Source organism: Peromyscus maniculatus, chromosome 20 (assembly GCF_049852395.1).
Source record: "Peromyscus maniculatus bairdii isolate BWxNUB_F1_BW_parent chromosome 20, HU_Pman_BW_mat_3.1, whole genome shotgun sequence".
NCBI lineage: Eukaryota > Metazoa > Chordata > Mammalia > Rodentia > Cricetidae > Peromyscus > Peromyscus maniculatus.
In genome coordinates this window covers 8,723,594-8,745,320 of record NC_134871.1, presented here as the reverse complement: position 1 = coordinate 8,745,320, position 21,727 = coordinate 8,723,594, and the positions used below count along the sequence as shown (strand labels likewise).

General features: G+C 43.9%; 1 protein-coding gene across 2 annotated transcripts; it reads right to left on the bottom strand.

Annotated features, from left to right (window-relative positions):
* Window positions 1-878: 878 nt before the first annotated feature.
* Dscc1 (DNA replication and sister chromatid cohesion 1) lies at window positions 879-21,192 on the bottom strand. Of its 2 annotated transcripts, XM_006982387.4 has the most exons (9): window positions 20,776-21,192; window positions 16,139-16,307; window positions 14,027-14,161; window positions 10,653-10,743; window positions 7,321-7,459; window positions 6,572-6,624; window positions 6,029-6,183; window positions 4,362-4,510; window positions 879-1,675 (listed from the first exon to the last, which is right to left on the bottom strand). In XM_006982387.4, exons 1-9 carry the CDS (start codon window positions 20,973-20,975, stop codon window positions 1,567-1,569), a joined length of 1,200 nt encoding a protein of 399 aa, XP_006982449.1. In that variant the 5' UTR covers window positions 20,976-21,192; the 3' UTR covers window positions 879-1,566. The 2 variants fall into 2 exon arrangements, with proteins under 2 accessions (XP_006982449.1, XP_076411881.1); XM_076555766.1 differs by lacking the exon at window positions 14,027-14,161.
* Between the last annotated feature and the right edge of the window lie 535 nt (window positions 21,193-21,727).

The following is a 21,727-nucleotide window of genomic DNA, read 5'->3' as shown; positions in this document are numbered from 1 at the left end:
TCTTAATTAAATGTCTAAAGTCAGAAGACCCAACTTTGATCTGGATCTTTTGAGGTGGGAAGATCTACCTTTAGTCTGGGCCACACCTGGTAGCAGCCATTATAAAGGGCATGGAAGAAAGAAGCTTTTGTTCTTTGCCTGCTTGCTCTCACTCTTGCTGGCAAGTTCATTCCTTCATTGGCATTAGAGCCTACTTCTTCCAGATTCTGGAGGATAAAGAGCAGCTGCAACATCCAGCCTCATGGACTGAATAACTGCTGGAATCTTAAACTTTTCATTGGTAGACAGCCATTGTTGGACTAACTGAACCACAACCTGTGAGCCAGTCTAATATATATATATTATACATTGTAATTATATAGCTATATATTATACATATCACATAATATGTTATATGAATATTATATATTATATAAATATTACATATTACATTTTATAATATGCTAAATGTATATAATACATAATACAAAATGATATAATATATCATAAATATATATAAATACACATATCTTATATAGCATGTAATTTATATACATGTTATGTATATGATATGTGCATATATGATATATAACTATATATTTATGATATATAAATACATATCATATAATTATAGATGAACACATATAATTATAATATACTTATACATTTTCTGTATTATGTATAATTATATGATATAAAATTAGTATATGCTTATGTATTATATAAAACATATGTAAGATTATATTATAATATATATATTCTAGAGCATCCTGACTAATGTATAATATACCCCTTAATTTAGGAACACCTTTTAACAGAATAAATCTTTGTATGAGACTATTACTAATAGTTTAGAAAACTTTCTAAGTATATTAATAACTAGAACACCAAATCTTAAGTAAAGATACAGAGTTTATATGTGAAAATCAGAACTTTCTGCATAGAGAATCTTACAGACTTCAAAATATAATAAGTACAGTTTTGTTTTGTTTTTTTCTGAGACAGGGTTTCTCAGTGTAGCCCTGGCTGTCCTGGACTTCCTCTGTAGACCAGGCTAGCCTCGAACTCAGATTCACCTGCCTCTGCTTCCTGAGTGCTGGGATTAAAGGTGTGTGCCACCACCATCCAGCTTTTATTTTTTGTCCTTGTATTTAGTGAGCATTGTGCAAATGTAACCTGAAGGATATGGAAATATCTCACTGCACTGGAGAAATAAGAAATGGTAACAATTACAAAATGCTGAAGAGAAGAAAAAGTATTCAAAGAGTTGGTTTTAGAAACCAAGAATAGGGCCAGCAAGCTGGCTCAGCAGGTAAAGGTGCTTGCTGAGCGAACCTGGCAATCTGAGTTTGATCCCTGAATTTGAAGGTGGGAGAAGAAAAAAAGGACTACAGGGAAGTCCTCTGATCTCTACACACATGTCGCAGCATATGTATCCATGCACGCACATCATGTACATATACAACAGTCATAAGTAAAATTTAATCTTTAAAAAAGTCAGGGATAAAAATATACAAGAGAATCTTTTTTTATTACATCCAGGAATTTTATAAAGCTATTTCGTCTCCCCAAAAAGTTGCCATTCTTTTAAGAGATGAGTCTTCTTGAGTTATAAACTTTCACACCATTTTGCATTGAAGAACGAGAATATTTAGTAAGTAACGCACCTATAGTTTGCTTCTCTCCGCACAAATCTCTGTGGGAATAAAAATAAACAAATGCCATGAATATTTTAGGGAACATAACGTGATACAGTACTGATTACTTTATCTCTACCTCCTAAAGCCATCTTTCTTTTTTGTTTGTTTGTTTGTTTCTCTGTGTAGCCCTGGCTATCCTGGAACTCGCTCTGTAGACCAGGCTGGCCTCGAACTCAGAGATTCACCTGCCTCTGCCTCCCAAGTGCCGGGAATAGACATGTGCAACAACACCTGGCTTAAAGCCATTTTTCTAATAGTCATGCGAAAAGAACAGTGAAAACTCTGTTGTGGGATATTTGTACACTGTGTGAAAATGTATTTGCTGTGACTGGTGTACTAAAAAGCTGAACAGCCAATAGCTAGGCAGGAGGTATAGGTGGGACTTCTGGGCAGAGAGAGAGGAAGGAGATGAATCTAGGCACAGTATCAGACGGCAGTGAGACATGGGAGGGAGTCAGACATAGAATGGAAGAAAGGTGAAAAGCCACGATGCAGAACATAGATTATATAAATGGGTTAAGTTATAAGAGCTAGCGGGACAAGCCTAAGCTAAGGCTGAGCTTTCACAATTAATAAGAAGTCTCCATGTTGTTATCTGTGAGCTGGCGGCTGACAACAAAGCTTGCTACACAACTGCTTCTAAGTCTTCATTGAACTAGGTAGATTAGATGTAGATTAGATGTATCATTTCACTTAACCTCACAAGAATAGGAGTAAGGAGTTCTTCAACCCTGTATTAGATATGAGGAAATAAAGTTATTAAAAAGGGTCAAATTTTGCCATTGTGTGTGTATGACTTCAAAGTCCTGTGTTATTTCCATTATATCATGTAATCTTTAAATTAGAAATAGAGGGCTGGAGAGATGGCTCAGCAGTTAGGAGCACTGGCTGTGCTTCCAGAGGTCCTGAGTTCAATTCCCAGCACCCACATGGTGGCTCACAACCATCGGTAATGAGATCTGGCTCCCTCTTCTGGCACAGGTATACATGCAAGCAGAACACTGTATACATAGTAAATAAAATAAATCTTAAAAAAAAAAATAATCAGAAATAGAAGCAATGTGATAAGTCAAAGAACCTGTATCCTAGGCTTGTCAGGTATGGGCTTGTCTAGATTGCCTGCACTTCTGGGACTTTAGTTTACCTCAAAAAGAAGACTGCCTGAAGCATAATTTGAGGAGAGAGGAGATGACATGAGGGAAAGAGCTAGATCACAGAGGGCCGTAAAGTTCACAGAAAGGGCTTGCTAAATATACTGTAAATGATTGTAAATATAATGCAGAGGCCACTAGTAGTATGTGAAACAACAGAAAAAGCATACTATACCCTGAGGTTTAAAGGATGGAGGAAATGAGTTGATTATGGAATTTTGGCAGTGAGAACATGGAAGACTCACTATATTGGTACTTTTCAATGTTTGCCAGTTGGTAGGTCATGGTAAACATCAACTTTGAAAAGAAAAAAAAGGAAGTCACTGTATTTATTCAGGCCCGGATGAGGGCACCCAGGGAACCATGAACAAAAGAGAGAATGTAGCTGGGCCTAGTAATACAGGTTTGTAACCCTGTAATCTTAGGCTCTTGGGATTAGAACAATCACAGACTGAGGGCCTACCTGAAATAGGAGTGGGTTCCAGGCCTACTCACACAACCTAGTAAAAACCTATCTCAAAAAAAGAAAGAAAGAAAACTTAAGAAGGACAAGGGCCAATGAGATGGTTCAGCACATAAAGGCATTTGCAACCTGACAGCCTCAGTTCAATCTCGGGACTGAACATCACAGAAAGAAGGAACCCACTCTTAAAAGCTGTCATCTGATTTCCACATATGAGCCATGACACACACTCCCCCGCTCTCCCTCAAACAAATAAACAGGGCTGGAGATAAAGCTGAGTGGCAGAGCGCTTGCCTAGTTCAATCAGGCATTTTCCTATGAAGGAGAGAAAAGGACATGGGGTCAGCAGGTCGCTTGGCAGTCTGGGTGACACTATAGACCATGTGTGGTGGGGATGACCCAGTATGGGAGAAAAGAGATAACTCAAGAAGCCAGGTCTCAGAAAGGGCCAGAGGAGATGGCTGTAGTGGAGAGGGAGGACTGGCCTCAAGAGGAGGAAGAGTGGGGCTGGAGAGATGGCTCAGTGGTTAGGGGCACTTGCTCCACAATCATGAGGACTGGAATTTAGATCCCCGCATTCATGCTACCACACTGGTTGTTATGTGTGGGGTGAGGTACCAGCATTCACCACCCCCACACATTCACAGGCATGCGCACACTCCCACATACACAAAGACTAAATAGATAAATAAATATAACTAAAAAGAAGAAAAGAACAACACCATAAGCAATGCCTCAGGCAGCAGGAAAGCTAGGAGGTGGCAATCAATGAGAGGTATCTACCTTTGGGACATGGGTACATTTACTCTCCTCAGAAGAACTGTGACTTTTGTAGGAAAGACAGCAGAGAAATGATTATAGAAGGAATGTTAAGGCGAAAAGATAACACACACTCCACCCTCAGGATGAATAACCAGACAATGATAGAGCAGGCCATCTGAGAAAGTTTCAAGGGACACTGTATCCTCAGGGACTACACGGCACTGTCGTGTTCAGGTCATAAATGTGAAACCCTGTGCCACATCTTACAGAACAACCATCGTAACCCATTCTGACTGAATCACTTACTGGATATATGGAGCGATGTCTTCTTCTGTCCACTTCTCTCTTAGAGAGAAGAGACTATTAAAACGCTCCTGTGTTCCCTCCGGCAAATCATCGACTTTGAGCAAAAAGATGATTTCTGGTCTTGAATTCCTGTCCACCAGTGCTAAACCCTACCACAGACAAGAAGGGGAAAGGCAGCTGAAGTAATGAAGTAATAAATATGACTGGTTTCTTTGGCCATTAGGTTTAGCCCAAGGAATTTAAACCACCAGAGACATGAAACTTTACAGAAAGTCTAGCCAGAGACTTACAGGGCGCCATTTTCATAAAAGAGTTCCTTCAAGCTGTGATTTCTTTGCCCTCTCCAACCTGGCTGCCACTGCCATTTTACCCAGATAGCTTCAGTGGCAGCTGTCACCGGTGGCCAGTCACTGCCAAGTGCAGAAAGCCCTTTCCTTGGCTTCCTGGCTCATCTTACCAGCCCCATTTTCTTTCTTTCTTTTTTGTTGTTGTTATTTTGTCTTTTTTTTTTTTTTTTCCAGAGCTGGGACTGAACCCAGGGCCTTGCGCTTGCTAGGCAAGCGCTCTACCACTGAGCTAAATCCCCAACCCCTCATTTTCTTATTCATGTCCACGCCCCCTTTCCTTTTCATCTCTTTCCACCTCGGACGCCACTGCCTTCTCCTCTGTCTTAATGTGTAGTGTCCCAGACCTCCACCTCAGCCCACTACCTACTTCTCCACCCGTCCCGGGGTGACCTCACCCTACCCCACAGCCTCCAGGGCCCAGCTCATGACTGGAACATTTGCACCTTCTCCTCAGATACCTCTTCTGAGCCCCAGAGCCACATGTCCAGATTACAGAGGACACCTGCTCCGTTCCCACTGCTTGGCGAAACAGGAAATCTAGATAACCTAAGTTCTGGTATTCAAATCCCATACCTGAGTGGTTGGGAGTCGCCATAAGATTTCTCTATCCATCACCCAGATTCTATTTCTGTTTGTTTGTTTTTTTTTACACTTTTTAGTGTGTGTGTGTGTGTGTGTGTGTGTGTGTGTGTGTGTGTGTGTGTAGTATAGTGTAGGGCAGAGGGAATATGTGCACTTGACAGCACACATGTAGAAATCAAAAGACAAATTAAGAGTCATTTCTCTCTGTCCATCACGTGGGTCCTAAAGACTAAACCTGGGGTGAGAGGTTTGGTGGCAAGCACTTTTACCTACTGAGTGCCGTTTCTTGCTTCCCAGTGTTATCTAATTCTCTGGCCAGTATTCTTTGAGTGGGGGGAGGGGAGGGAGAGTAGTTTGTTTGCTTGTTTGTCCCCTCCCCCCTTTTTTGAAGCAAAGTCTTCTCTAGCCCAGACTGACACAACCTCATTGTGTAGCCGAGGATGATCTTGAACTCCTGATCCTCTGGCCTCTACCCTAAATGCTGGGGATTGAACTGAGGGCTTTGTGGGTGCTAGGCAAGTGTTCTACCAACTATGCCACATCTGTGGCCCCAACAACCGTGCATAAGTACTGGGGGAAGTTAAAGGACTCTGCGATGGGGCAAATGAAGGCTGTACCCTGTACCCCTAACAGGGGTCTAGGAGAATAATAGCTCCCAGTTGAGCTCCAGGCAAGAATCACCTCGTCCAGTCAGATGTCACCCGGAGAGCCCCAGGCACAGACCCCCACCAGCCTTACCTTGAGCTGATCAAGCCGAGTGGTCATTCCCTCGGGGACACTCTGCTGCCACACCTCCTGGAACTCGGCGAGGTTAAATTTCACAGCGTTCTGCAGCAGCATCTCTGCGGTCACTCGGCATATTTTGTCCTCATTCAGTTCAAAATAAACTTCATCTAAGGAAACGGCGTCAGATAGGTGCATGCGTCTCTTTTTAAAATGGCATTGGTCTGTTTATTTATTTGTGTGTACATGCATGGACCCATATGGGCTCTCGTATGCCACTGCATGAACGTGGAGGTCAGATGACCACTTTGAAGAGTCTGTTCTCACCTTGTACTAGGGATAAAGCTCAGGTCATCAGACTTGGCTCAGCCACCTCACTGACACTGTATTATCTAATTATTCAGTACAACATCAGTACTTCCTTTACCTCAGCAAAATGTCTTGAAAGGAATCCTGTATCTCTGTCCACCTCCCACAGTCCCATGGTTCTTATTAACACCAATAGACTTGTTTATCACACGATTTAAAATCCCTATTAGAATACTTTCCAATCTTTACCTTCATCCATGTATTTTTTTCCATAGCATTTAAGACAGTGTTCAATCATTTCTCTGAAAATTTAAAACATACAAGAAAACTTATCAGCATCTTATAAACATTTTAAACCCAGTTGCTAATTATACAGTCATATAAATTAAGGATTTGAAATATTAAATTTACTTGGATGATAAATAATACTTAAAAGAACTAATTTAAATATTCTAGGAAATGTCGCATACTAGGCCTGTGCTACACATTTTGCATGAATTCTATAGTCATACATTCATTGTTATACAGTAGCTCAAACACAGCCATTAATTTTGTGTGTATGTGACCAAAACAAAAAGCAGAAAAGATTATGCAGATTTATTCACCCCAGTGACCAAAAGTCTCAAATCCTTTCTGGTTGTATATTTTTAATTTTCTCCCCACCCCTGGGCTACAGAGCAGCTCAGAGGTTAAGAGCACTTGCTGTTCTTACAGAGGACCCAGGTTCAGTTCCAAGCACCCACCTGGTGGCTCAGAACCACCAGTTAACTCCAGTTCCAGGGATCTGAGGCCCTCATCTGCCCTCTACAAGCAGCAGGCATGTACATGATGCACATACATGCATGCAGGCAAAAAACCTCATACACATAAAAAATAAATATTTAAAAAAAAATTTTCTCTATCAGAATATAAATTCTATACCCCCAGTTTACTTCTTGTCTGAAAAAGAATTTCATTATCTTAATTAATCTGCAGAGACAAATAATGGAAACACTCACTCTGGCTCCAGAGGTCCAAGTTCCTGAAGGCATACATTCAAGGGAACTCTACTAAAAGACCATGATTCGGAGTCCACAAGCTGAGTTATGTGATTCAGAAGTTTGATCTCATAATCAAATTCAAGAATCCTCCAATAACCTACAAATGCCAAATGTCAAACGTACCAAAGAACATTGTAAGTGAAGTGATTAGATAATCAATAAATAAAGCAACAACACCCTCTTACCCATAAGGCATTGTGGTGGCTACTGTTAACTGTCAACTAGACACAATCTCGAGTGCCCTGGAAAGAGACTCTCAGTGAGGGATAGCCTGAGGTAACCTGTGCTGCATGATGCTGCTGAAAGTGACTCTGATCACAGCTATCTGAAAACGCGTTCTCACAGCACAAAGACCAGCTCACTGGAGAGATGACAGATTCTGCTGCGGTGTGGACACGAACAATAACCACTGGGGGGTCAAGATATCTTTCCCTAGTTCTAAAGAAACTGGCTACACACGTACAATGGAATTTTCTTCAGCAGTAAAGAATGAAATAATGACATTCGAAGGAAAATGGATGGAAGTGGAGAACACTATGTTAAGAGAGATGAATGAGACTGAGAAAGACAAATACCATGTTTTCTTGAATACATAGAATCCAGATTTAAATTTGTGCGCGCGCGCGTTCGTGTGTGTGTGTGTGTGTGTGTGTGTGTGTGTGTGTGTGTAGGTGTGTGTGTATGGGTATGTGTATATGTGTGTATGTAGGTGTGTATGAAGACACATTTATATGTACGATGTGAAGGCAGAAATAAGATTATAAGGAAGAGGTCTAATGGGAGTGGGGAAGGAAGAAAAATTAAAGGAATATACATGTCATTAAACCAAAAGGAAGCCTATTTGCAGGGCAGAAGGTCATCTCCAAGAGAAGGCAGACAGATTATGGAGGGGGCAAACAGGTGATGGAGGGGGCAGACAGGTGATAGAGGGGGCAGACAGGTGGTGGAGGGGGCAGACCAGTGATGGAGGGGGCAGACCAGTGATGGAGGGGGCAGACAGGTGATGGAGGGGGCAGACAGGTGATGAAGGGGGCAGTAGGAGGGTGGCCTATATAGAACAAAGTATAATGACATATACATGAAAATGTCACAGTGAGCCAGGTGCACTGTGATGCACACCTTTAATCCCAGCACTCAGGAAGCAGAGGCAAATGGATCTCTGAGTTTGAGGCCAGCCTGGTCTACAGAGTGAGTTCCAGGACAGCCAGGGCTACACAGAGAAACCCTGTCTTGAAGAAAACAAACAACAACAGATGTCACTGTGGACTATGTCTCTAGGTATGCTAACCATAAAATTAATTTGAAAGACATCTGTCCCTATTTCTGTGAAGGAATCTGAAATGCCATTGGATATGGTAGTGTATACCTATGACCCCTAGCATTCTGGAAGCTGAGGCAGAAGAATCTCAGATGTTCAATGCCAGTTGGCTACATAGCAAGTTCAAGTTCTAGGCCAGCCAGGGCTACAGAGCAACGCCCTACAGGAATGTAAAATGCCAATTTAAAACCAATGGCCCAGATATCACTTTCAAAAATAAACTCCAATTCCTATCTATCATTTTGCCAGGAAAATTTCTGTATATTCTGGAAAATCGAAAGTGTCATTAAGAGCTGAGTGGTATTTAATCTCAGCACTTGGAAGGCAGAGGCAGGCAAATCTGAGTTCGAGGCTAGCCTGGTCTACAGAGAGAGTTCCAGGATGGCCAGGCCCACAAAGAGAAACCCTATCTCAAAAAAAAGGGGGGAGGGGGGAGTTTGGGGGGGGGAGACGGGACACCACACACATGCAGTTCTTTATTTAACAGAATTTATTTTCCATATTTAAGGGCAAGGCACACAAAAGCTAATCTTGTTTGTAAGATTATGAGCAAAATGAATAGCATATCCACAAACCATACTGATTTTCTTCTTCTTAACTAATAGGTGAAGAATCAAGATGTTTCTCTAGGCAAGCTAAGAGTGGGTTCATAGTGGCATAGTGGCACATACCTTTAGCACCAGTACTTGGGAAGCAGAGGCAGGGGGATTTTCATGAGTTCCAAACTAGCCTGATCTATTTAGTGCGGTGATTCTCAACCTTCCTACTTCCTTTAACACAGTTCCTCATGTTGTAGTGACCTCCAACCATAAAATCATTTTCGTTGCCACTTCATAATCATAATTTAGCTACTGTTATCTGATACGCAGGATACATGATATGTGACCCTTGTGACAGAGTCATTTGATTCCCAAAGGGGTTGAAACTCCTAAGTTTAGAACTGCTGATTCAGTGATTCCAGGCCAGCCAGGGCTATGGAGTGAGACCCTGCCTCAAGCAGATAGCTAGATGGATAGATGGATGGGTGGATGGACAGACGGACAGACGGATGGATAGCTCATAGATGCTTACAAACATGGACTCAGTGATGACTACAGATCCAGATGCTGACAAAAATGCTATACTCCAGAGCAGAGGCCAATCAAACTCTTAAAGGAGGCACCACAGAACTCTTCTTCATCAACCTCTGAGCTCAACCTACCTGGATCTTCCACATGTGCTGAAATTATAAACAATGCATGTTCATCAGCACACTGGCATTAGCATCTGAAGAAGCACAGCACACTTTCCAAGCTATTTGAAAATTTAAGGAAGTTGTTGACCTGATTCCAATCCAAAGATCTAGCACTGATGCCATGTCTGTCATTAACACAATCCCAGGCCCTTGCTAGGCCTCAATTTTTTACCTATTTAAAAATTGATTTAAGCCAGGTGTGGTGGTGCATGCCTTCGGGAGGCAGAGACAGGTAGATCTCTGAGTTTGAGGCCAACCTTGTCTATATAGTAAGTTCTAGGACAGCCAGGGCTATAAAGAGAAACCCTGTTTCGAAAAACCAAAATAAATAAATAAATAAAATAAAAGTCAATGTAAATGAAAAGACGAGACTACTTGATATTTAAAGACTTTTAAAGGGAAAGGTCTGTAGTGAGTGGTTCAAACGTCACTGTTCACAGACTGACAGAATGACCTCATGTAACGATCATCTTATAGGCTAGTGCAAGACAAACATCATCACTGTGTGTGTGTGTGTGTGTGTGTGTGTGTGTGTGTGTGTGTGTGTGTTTGTGTTTGTGTTAGGATTCAAACACGAGGTCTCACACATACTCAACAAGTACTCTTCCACTCCTAATATTATCACCTTTTGAAGCTAAAAGGAAATTAAACAAGCATGCAACCTGGCTAAGGTGTTCCAAAGCTTCTCACTCGCTTAGGATACAGTCCCGCCATTATGAATGGTAATAGTTACGCTACCTCCAATCTCACAGGCATTCAGGACTTGTAACTGGGCCATTATTTCTTCCTCGCTTGCCTGAATTTGATCAAGCAAATCTTCAGTTGTATACTGAAACAAACAAAATAGATACGTATCTTCATGATTTGAGAAACATTACCTTCTTAGTTTTCTTATTGAGTTTTGGAGAAGTAGTAAACAGAGATGGTGACAGCATGAATAGTTTCTCCTGTTAATGCATAATGATCATAACACAAAATCAAAATCTGTCTTAAAACGGGGCAAATCTTGATGCCCTTGCACTTGGCAATGGATTATTGACTAGGACACTAAGAACACAAATGACAGAAGAAAAGATACAAGCCAGGTGTGATGGCACACACCTGTAATCCTAGCCCTTGGCCAGCTAAAGGAAGAAGAACTTGAGTTAGCCTGGGCTACACAGTTCGATCCTATCTATAAAACAAAAACAAAGAAAGAACAAGAAAAGGAGAAGGAAGAAGAGGAGAGAAGGGAGGAAGAGGAGGGTCATCAACTAGACTTCATAAAAAGGATCAAGTTTTGCACTTCAGAACGCTGTTTGCTGGTCATGGTATTGCACACCTGTGAGGGAAGTGCTCTGGAGGTGGAGGCAGGGGGATCAAGGTCCGGTCCAAGAGGTGGAAGATGGCTCAGCAGCAAAAGGTTTTTGATGGGTAAAGACGCTTGCCATTGTAAGTCTGATACCCAGAGTCTGATTCCTGGAACCCATGTAAAGGTGGAAGGAGAGAACCTGACTCCACAAAGCTGTCCGTCCTCTGACCTCCACACTCAGGTCATAGGATGGACACCCACCCACCTCCTCATATACTATCCAGCACACACCAGTCTCAAAAATGAAACAAAGAGGACTGGTGAGATGGCTCTGTAGGTAAAGGTGGTTGCCACCAAGTCTGATGACTTAAGTTCAATGCCCAGAATCCACAAGGTGGGAGAGAGAACCTGAGCCTGCAAACTGACCTCTGACATCCATACTCAGGTTATGGCACATGAGCACCACTACTACCCACCACACATACCAAATAAATAAATAAATGTAAAAACAAAACACCTACCTATACAAAAGGACAAATAAATATATGTTTGCACTTATATAGTATATTAATGGTAAAATTCATAGAGACAAGAAGTAGTGAGTGGTTGCCATTTCCTGGGAGTAGGAGGTTATCATTTAATTAGTAGGTAGTTTGTGAAGATAAAATGTCCTAGAGATAGATGGTGTTGGTGATGGCACATCACTGTGAACGCACTAAATGCTACTGAACTTATTAAAATGGTAAGTGCTGCGTCATGTGTACTTTTATCACAATAAAAAGAAATCAAGTTGCCAGGTGGTGGTGGTGGTGGTGGTGGTGGCGGCGGCGGCGGCGGCGGCGGCGGCAGGGGCGGCGGCGGCGGCGGCGGCGGCGGCGGCGGCGGCGGCGGCGGCGGCGGCGCACGCCTTTAATCCCAGCACTTGGGAGGCAGAGACAGGCAGATCTCTGTGAGTTCAAGGCCAGCCTGGTCTACAAAGTGAGTTCCAGGACAGCCAGGGCTGTTACAGAGAGTATATAAAGTGATACCCTCAAAGAAAAAAATAATAACACTAATCATTGTCATCATCAAATCAGGCCGAATATGGTGGCACACGCCTTTAATATCAGCACTCAAAGCAGAGGCAGGCAGATCTCTGTGAGTTCCAGAACTACATAGAGATCTTGTCTCAAAAAACAAAAACAAAACTCAAAGTCAGGCATGGCACACATTTATAATTCCAGCATTCATGAGGCACAAACAGGAAGATTGCTCCAAGTTCAAAGCCAGCCTGGTGTATAGGCCAGTACACACAGTAAGACATTCTCTCAAAAAAAAAAGGGGGGGGGGAATTAAGAAAGTAAAGAGATAAAAGTGAAAATCTTTGCATTGTATGTATCTATTAAGGAACTATATTTCACTTTTTTTATAAGAAAGATAAATAAGTAACACAATTTAAAATGAGGGAAAAGAATTGAACAAACATTTCTCTAAAGATATATAAATTGCCAATAAAGCTGAGTATGTTGGCATACACTTGGAATTCCAGTATTAAGGAGCAAAGTTGAGGCAGAAGACCAACTTGGGGAGCTTGGGGCTACATAGGAAGGACCAGTCTCAAAAACAAAACAAACAAACAAAAAACCTGGGGCTGGAGAGATGGTTCAGTGATTAACCACTGGCTGCTCCTCCACAGCACCCAGGGTTCAATTCCCAAAGCCCACATGATGGGTCGCAGCTGTCTTCAGTTTCTGAGGACTCAGTGGGTCCGTGGGTCTGGCTTCCATGGGCACTTCACACACACAGTGCACAGACACACAAGCAGGTAAAGCACATGAAATAAAGTCTCCAAAAAAACAAAATAAAACTCAAACAAACAAGCAAAAAAGACAATCAGGGTCTAGGGATACAGCCCAGGTAGAGCGCTTCCGAAGCATGTGGGAAGCTCTGGGTCCCATCTCCAGTGTCAAAGATACCCTCCATTGTAGTGCATGCCTGTAATACCAGCATTTAGGAAGTACAGACAGGAATATCAGGACTTCAACGCCATCCTCAACTACATAGCAAGTTTGAGGCCAGCCAGTAATCAATGAGATCTTGTCTCAAAAGAAGACAATCAATCAGAACAAGAAAGATGGTCAGCATCATTAGTTATGAGGAAATGGCCACTGAAACCCTAACAGGGTATCACTTCATATACTTACCTAAAGCCTGAAGCACACACTAGCCCCAGGCCATCTCCCATCCAATTCCTAACTCAGCCCAATCCTGCTTTGTTTCTTGTTTTGATTCAGCAAGTCCTAATCCAATCAAGACAATATTGTAAGACTGGGGTTACCAGGGCCCATACCACCAGGCCAGGCTCCTGCTTAGCTTCTGAGGTCACATGACATCAAGCATATTTAAATGGCAATCCTTAACAACATGCCACTCTCACCCCAGACAGCTTTATGTTTATGTCTAAAGGTTATGTTTAAACTTTTATAGCACAAATTTTAAAAAATAAGACTATCAGCCGGGCGGTGGAGGCGCACACCTTTAATGCCAGCACTTGGGAGGCAGAGCCAGGCGGATCTCTGTGAATTCGAGGCCAGCCTGGTCTACAAAGCGAGTTTCAGGTAAGGTGCAAAGCTACAAAAAAATAAGACTATCACCAATAATGGATGATGGCACACACCCATAATCCCAGTACAAGAAGAAGCAGAGGCAGGAAGATGGCTTCAAGTTCCAGGCCAGTCAAGTCTACATAGCAAGATTCTATCTCCAAACAAATAAATAGATAGATAAATAAATAAATTTGTATTTTAAAATTTCAAATAAAACCCAGAGATAATATTCTTACTTTTGAGCGGCTTGGATCCTCCTCCTTATGACTGTCAGGGCCTTCGTAGGTATTTTCCATCAGGAGCTTCTTCAGCTTTTTTAATTTAGGTCTGCATCTTCTTAATTCCCAATAATTATTAGAGAAACCAAAGATCTAGAAATCACAATGCAGCATAAGCCTCTGTGGGCTTTCTCAAACACAAAACATTCTCACAAAGTCATCTTTGCTCTGTGGCACCTTTCCAGCCATCTCAGCTACTTTGAAAAGCCCGTCAAGAAATACACCGCCACCAGGTGATGGTGGTGCACACCTTTAATCCCAGGAGGCAGAGGCAGGCAGATCTCTGTGAGTTCGAGGCCAGCCTAGGCTACCAAGTGAGTTCCAGGAAAGGCGCAAAGCTACACAGAGAAACCCTGTCTCGAAAAACAAAAAACAAAAAAGAATTACATTAAACCTCCAAAAACAAAAAACACAGGGTCTAGCATGGCAGCACATGCTTTTAATTACAGCATTCTGGAGACAGAGGGAAATGGATCTCTATGAGGTCCAGGCCAGCCTGGTCTAAGCACTATACATAAGTTCCAGACCAGCCAGGGGTACACAGTGAGACCTTGTCTCAAAAAATAAATAAATAAATAAATAAATAAATAAATAAATAAATAAATAAATAAATAAATAAATAAGCAAACAAAAATATGCCCATGACCTGGGATATAATTCAAAGGCAGATGAGGCAAGAGGATGAAGAGTTCAAGCCTAGCCTGGGCTACACTGAAAGACTGTCTCAGAAATCAACCACAAAACAAGAGGCTGGGAAGGGACCTCCCCTGGTAGAGTGCTTGCCCAGCCTGCAAGAAAGCCCTGGATTTGCTCTGAGCACATCTGCAGAAACCAGGGATGGTAGTGTATGACTGGAGTCTCAGCACTTGGGAGTTAGAGCAGCAAGATCAAGATCGGAAGTTCAGGGTCATCCTCAGCTATATAGCAAGTTCAGGACCAGCCTGGGCTACATCACACACACACACACACACACACACACACACACACACACACACACACACACTTATCGATAGCTCCCCTCTCCTAATACCGTATGAATCATTACAACTCCCAGCACGTTCCCTTGTTTCTTCAATTCTCTTTTTAAGGAAACAGCTACTCTGAGTCATTCTGAAAGAATCATGGGCTTTGCATCAATTGTCACATGTGTGACAACCAAGAAAAGTTGGAGACTTTTGTTTGGTAACTACCATTGGCATTCTCCAAAATAAGTAATGTTTTACTTGGCTCCATATTAACAAACTAACCTAACTTCAAAACTAAGACACACACTCCCTTCCAACCTCAATTTTTTTTCCTTTCTCTACCTCATAAATTCTACCAAATGCACTAGTTGTGGTATGAGGGATTCATTTTTCAAAACATATCTGTGGCATAATTTACTGAAAATGGTTAAAACTTTAAGAATGAGTCAGTTAGGGTTGGAGAGATGACTCAGTGACTTAAAAAAATGGTTGGCACCAGGCAGTGGTGGCGTACGCCTTTAATCCCAGCACTTGGGAGGCAGAGCAGGTGGATCTCAGTGAGTTCGAGGCCAGCCTGGTCTACAGAGCTAGTCCAGGACAGGCTCCAAAGCTACACAGAGAAACCCTGTCTCGAAAAACCAAAAAAAAAAAAAAAAAGAACTGGTTAGCTGCTCTTCTAGAGGACCCAGGTTCGATTCCCAGCACCCACATGGCAGCTCACAACCAGTTCCAGGAGTATCTGATGCCATCTTCTGGCCTCAAGGGGCACTACATGCACATGGTTCACAGATGTAGCAGGCAGGCAAGACACCCACACACAAAATTTTTATAAAATAAAAATTTTAAAACAAAACAAGCTACCTAATAGCAAACAGACCACATTAAGAGAAAGACTGGATGTGTCTGAGACCAAAAAAAAAAAAAAAAAGCCAAAGTGGGGGGGTGGGGGGGGGGGAGAATTCACAAATTAAAAAAGAACTAAAATAATACTGAGACACTTTTAGACTTCTTATGATGACACATATCTTGTACCAAAAGTTTTTAACCAAAGGGGAGCTTGGAACCCAGAGTGCCATTCTCAGACAGGTAGAGGACAAAACAGTACCTCCGTGTGAACAATGTTACTCTGTGTCTCCTCCCTCTTCAGCTGGTCTGGAGTTTTGCAGCCAGGGATGAAGAGCAGCATGTTGGACGTGTCTGCTATCTTCAGGTCATAGGTCTTGTCTCTACTGCACAACACAGCTTGCTCGTCTTTGTCCCCTCGAATCACAAAACTACGGGAAAATGGGGGTGGGGGGGAGACACGGCTTATTGAGACACTAGTGGATACCTCATTTCAAATACTTCCCAGTTCCTCTGGCTTCTAGATTTAAAATTCAGCCTTGGGACTGTACCTGTGGTACTTTGAAAGAGAAACACTCACACACACACACACACCCCTACCGCACCCCCAGGCTCAAGCATTTGAACACTTGAGCCCCAGTGGGTGACACTACTGGGGGAGATTTAGGAGGTGCGGCCTTGCAGGAGGAAGTGTGTCACTGAGGGTGAGCTTTGAGAGTGTAGAGCCTGGCCGTCTTCCAGCTCACTCTCTCAACTCTGTGCTTGCCACAAAAGATGTGAAGATGTGTCTCTCAGCTTCCTACTCCTACTGCACACCTACAGCTGGCCGCCAGGTTCTCTCACAATGAAGGACTCTTTTTAAGATTTATTTATTTATTTATTATGTATACAGTGTCCTGCCTGCATGTGTCCCTGCAGGCCAGAAGAGGGCACCAGATCTCATTATAGATGATTATGAGCCACCATGTGGTTGCTGGGAATTGAACTCAGGACCTTTGGAAGAGCAGTCAGTGCTCTTAACCTCTGAGCCATCTCCCCAGCTCCACAATGATGGACTCTTAACATCCGGAATCATAAGCACAAATTAAATTTTCCTTCTATAAGCTGCCTTGGTCAAAGTGGAATTTTTGTTTGTTTTGATTTTTTTTGAATCGCAAACAGCCAAGAAACTGATACAGGCCCCTGTGGTACAATAATGGAGTCCACAGAAAAAAACACCAGGACTTAGAGCTAGCTAGCTATCTGGTACCTAACCAAGGAAAATTAATTAATACAGGCAAGAAAAACTCCAAGAGACCAGAAGGCCAAATGTCACCACAGAAAGGCTAAGAAAACCAGAAGACACTGCATCCAGATGCTCTAGTCATGATGCTGTGGTATGCAGCTGGCTGAAGGGCCAACGGTGACACTTGTGATTCTAGCCATGAGGAGGTGGAGGCAAGGGGATCAGAAGTTCAAGGCCATCCTCAGCTACATAGTAAGATGGTACACAGTGGGTCTGAGGTCAACCTCATCTACTTGAGATCCTTTCTAAAAAGAAAACAACAAAACCAAAACCCCAAACAAACCAAAAAAGCAAAGGGAAAGAAAATGCCACAGCAGTCTTCTAAAACAGGCTAAAGTGGCACTTTACTTCTCAAACACACCACAGAGACATCTTGGAGAAAACAAGCAGACTGGGATACGGTAGGTCTGGGATGAGACCTGGGATTCTGCATCTCTCACAAGTTCCCAGAGGATAAGGATGCAGATGGTACCCACTCAGGTCTGGGAAGAGACCTGGGATTCTGCATCTCTCACAAGTTCCCACAGGATAAGGATGCAGCTGGTACCCACTCAAGTCCTCCTTGTTTAATTCTGCACAGTCAAAGGTTCACAGCATGGCCTAATCATTTGCTACATGGCAGAGAGACCTTGGGAAAAGAAGGCTGCATGAGAACCCTATTTACAAACCAGACTAAAGACTAGAGTTCACCACAACTGAAGAAGAGTAAAGGTGAAGGTAAGGGAGCTGGAGAGATGGTTCAGTGGTTAAGAATACTGGCTGTTCTTCCAAAGGACCTGGGTTCAATTCCCAGCACCCACATGGCAATTCCCAACTGTCTCTAACTCCAGTTCTAGGGAATCTGACACCTTCATACAGACACACATGCAGGAATGTACAATAAACAAATAAATAAATAAGTCTTTTTAAAAAAGGTGAAGGTGAGGAGGAGGGAGAAGAAAGGCGAAGATGACTGAGATTCTGAGGTGCTGGTTCTGTTTTCGGCACCTATGAAGCATTTTATACTTTTGTGCACAACCAACTTCCCTCAAGTAAACAATAAATAACCTAAAAGAGGAGACTGGACTTTTCCAAAACTAAACCTTTAGTTAGTGTAAGGAATAAGAGGGGTGTTGTTTGTTTGCTTGTTTGTTGACTCTTTTTTTTTTTTCTTTCTTTCTTTTTTTTTTTCTTCGAGACAGGGTTTCTCTGTGTAGCTTTGGAGCCTGTCCTGGAACTCACTCTGTAGCCCAGGCTGGCCTCGAACTCACAAAGATCCGCCTGCCTCTGCCTCCCGAGTGCTGGGACTAAAGGCGTGCGCCACACTGCCCGGCTGTTTGTTGACTCTTGGTGCCAATAATGTTTAATGCAGTGGTTCTCAACCTGTGGGTCGATGCCCTTTGTGGGGGCTGAATATCAGATAGCCTGTATATCAAATATTTACATTATGATTCATAACATAGCAAAATTACAGTTATGAAGTAGCAGTGAAATAGTTTTATGGATGGGGTCAGCACAGCATGAGGTACTACTGTATTAAAGGGTCACAGCATTAGGAAGGTTGAGAAGCACTGATTTAATGGGTCTAGTCACCTACTCTTTACCAGTCATTTCCACATCCTATCACTACTCCCACTTCAAAACATTTTGAGCCGGGCGGTGGTGGCGCACGCCTTTAGTCCCAGCACTTGGGAGGCAGAGGCAGGCGGATCTCTGTGAGTTCGAGGTCAGCCTGGTCTACAAAGCGAGTTCCAGGGAAGGCGCAAAACTGCACAGAGAAACCCTGTCTCGGAAAAAAAAAAAAACATTTTGTTAGGAGTAGAAAGGTAAGATCAAGAGTTCAAGGTCACCCTTGGCTACAAGACCAGCGGAGGCCAGTCTAGGATACATGAGGCCCTGCCTCATAAAAACCAAAACCAAAAGTGAGGGGTACATTTTGTTCTACTTCTTGTTCAAAAATAAATAAATAAATAAATAAATAAATAAATAAATAAATAAATAAATAAAACGGGAGGCCGAGGTGCCAGTTCACCAGGTAAAAACCTACATGAAAAGCCAGATGGACTCATGGGCATCTGGAACCCAGCACTCCTGTGGGCAGATGGGGGTGGAGACACGAGAACTGGCCGGGGTACACAGTGAAGCTGTAGAAACAAGGAGCATTCTACCTCCCTCGAACGCGGAGGAGAGAACCAACTCCCGGGAGTTGGCCTCTGGCTTCAAATCACACAAAGGTGTGAGCGCGCTCGCTCTCTGACACACACACACACACACACACACACACACACACACACACACACACAGAAGGCTGGGGGGATGTATCTCACTCCATTGGTAGAGTGCTTGCCTAGCCTGCACAAAGCCCTGAATTCACTCTCCAGCACAGCACAAGGCCAGTAGTAGTGCACACCTAGAATCCCAGCACTGCAGAGTCGGAGCCAAGAGGATAAGATGTTCAAGGTCATCCTTGGCTGCAGAGTGAGTTTACTGCCAGCCTGGCTAGAGACTCCATCTTGGAGGGGGAAGAGAGGGTGTCAAAAGGCACATTTTAATATCTTGCTTTTGCCAACTAAATTAAATAATTACTATAAATTAACTGAACAAAGAAAAGATCCTTCACACCTGAAGTCCTTCTTAATCTCCAATTCAGCTGGATGGAAATATGAAGTTTTGGGGCAATTCTCTTAAGGACACTTTGTGACCAGTGTGTGGCTGGTGGGCTAGAACACTATGTGATGGGTCAAATAAACAAACTCAAAGAGAACCTAGATGGTCCGACTAAAATGAACCTGGGGAGGAAACAACGCCTAAGGAAACACAAGAAGGAATCAATTGGCAGGAGTCACATCGGCACAAAATAAACGGGTCCAAAACTAGTTGAGGGGGTGGCAGGATGGCTCATTTGGTAAAGGTGCTTGCCTCTGGAAGAGCCACAAATATTCTTAACTATGACCCATGTCTTCAGCCAGCCCCTATTTTCCATCTTTTTCCCCCTACAGGACCTGGAATCCAAACTATAGCCTGAAGCCTATAATATAAGCGCTTTATCACTAAGCCCAAACCAGTTCCATCCAGGGCCCTTGGATTTAAAATCCAAGGTCTTGGCAGCAAACTTGTGGTTGACCTGGAATCAGAAACACCTCCAGTACTTCAGTCAGTGACCGTAACCCCCCAACCAAGTCTATACATCAGGCTTTAAACTTTTGCCTCATCTGTCCCACCTACTATCCGAGTCAAAGAAACCCAAGTGGAAGGCAGGAACTCTCTGTGTAGATACCGCTGCTATATTCTGAGATAGAACAGCTATGTTCTGTAGAGTCCTTGGTATCACTGCTAAGGCCTTCAGAACTCCGTGGCGGCCTCTGTTCCTGACATTCTCCCGCTGGCACCTCTCTCTAAATTCAGCTGAATCCTGCTAACACTTCAGTCTAGCAGAGCGAGTCATGGATTCCTCCTGGCAGATGACAGCAAACCGGGGATCCTCCCACCAGCCGCTCTTGGCCCAATCAAAGCAACTCTCTGGACCAGTTCCTCATTCGGAGATCCCACACTACAAAACGCAGCAGGTAGGTGGCCTTGCACGAGGCTGGGGATCGGCGTGCCCGGGGTACCCCCACCCACCCATCCTGGCTCACCTATGCCCGGCCTCCAGCTGCTGGCACAGTGCGGGGTCCAGCTCCAGCAGGCAGAAGTCGCCGGTGGCCGCGCCGCTGGTGCCGGGACCGAAGCTCAGACAGTGCACCGTGGGCAGCAGCTCGGCGGCGTTCAGCTTGGCCACCTGCAACGTCGCGTCCACCTCCTCGCGGGTCCTCCGCGAAGCCGGCGGCCCAGGCATGCCGGGGCACCGAGAGGGGCGTGCCGCCGACCGTGGAGATCCGAACGCCCCGGGACTTCAAAAGCGCGCCAAGTCGGCGGGAGCGGGCTTCCGGGGAGGAGCGGGGCGTGTCCCGGGAAAGTAGGAAAGCGTCCGGGCGCGCTCGTCACTGGGCAGTCCGCTCACCGCGTGCGTGCAAATCCAGGATTGCTGAGGGCCAGCGCGGGTTTTCCCTGAGGACTCCTGGAAAGTCGCGTTAGCTGTTCTGCCTCCCTACGGGGCCAAGCACAGAACTTGCACCCACCCCTTCCGCCGCACTGTGCCCGCCCCCTTCTTTCCCGCCAAAGCTACCATTTCTCTCCGGCTGTGGTGGGTTCTGGTAATGAGCTATCTTGCGTGCACAATTTCTTTAACCCGTGACCATGACCCAGTAAGGCAGGAATCCTGGTGATTGATCCCGTCATGCAAATGGAAGCAGGATGCTTGCCAGGGATGGCAGAGCCTGGAGATGGCAAAGTCTGAATCCAGGCTAATCTATGGTGGCTCCAAAATTGCCCTGTCCAGTTTTATATAGACAGTCCAGGACCAGGACTAGCAGAATCAGATGCGGCATCTCACTTGTTTGGGCTTGGAGACGATCCAAGATGGGAGATAATGCCTCCTGTTCATTAAATACTTCATTTGTGCTAAGTGGTACATGAGACTTCTATCCGCTAAAAGCCGTATGCCTGGTTCTGGGAAGGCCCTGCAGGCTCCAGGGAAGAGTCCAGCTA

Coding starts and splice junctions, on each gene's coding strand:
- Dscc1 (XM_006982387.4), bottom strand. CDS start 20,975: ATGCCTGGGCCGCCGGCTTCGCGGAGGACCCGCGAGGAGGTGGACGCG. Junction 16,308..20,775: donor CAGCTGGAGGCCGGGCATAG/GTGAGCCAGGAT, acceptor ATTTTCCCGTAG/TTTTGTGATTCGAGGGGACA. Junction 4,511..6,028: donor CTCGGCTTGATCAGCTCAAG/GTAAGGCTGGTG, acceptor TGTCTGTGGTAG/GGTTTAGCACTGGTGGACAG.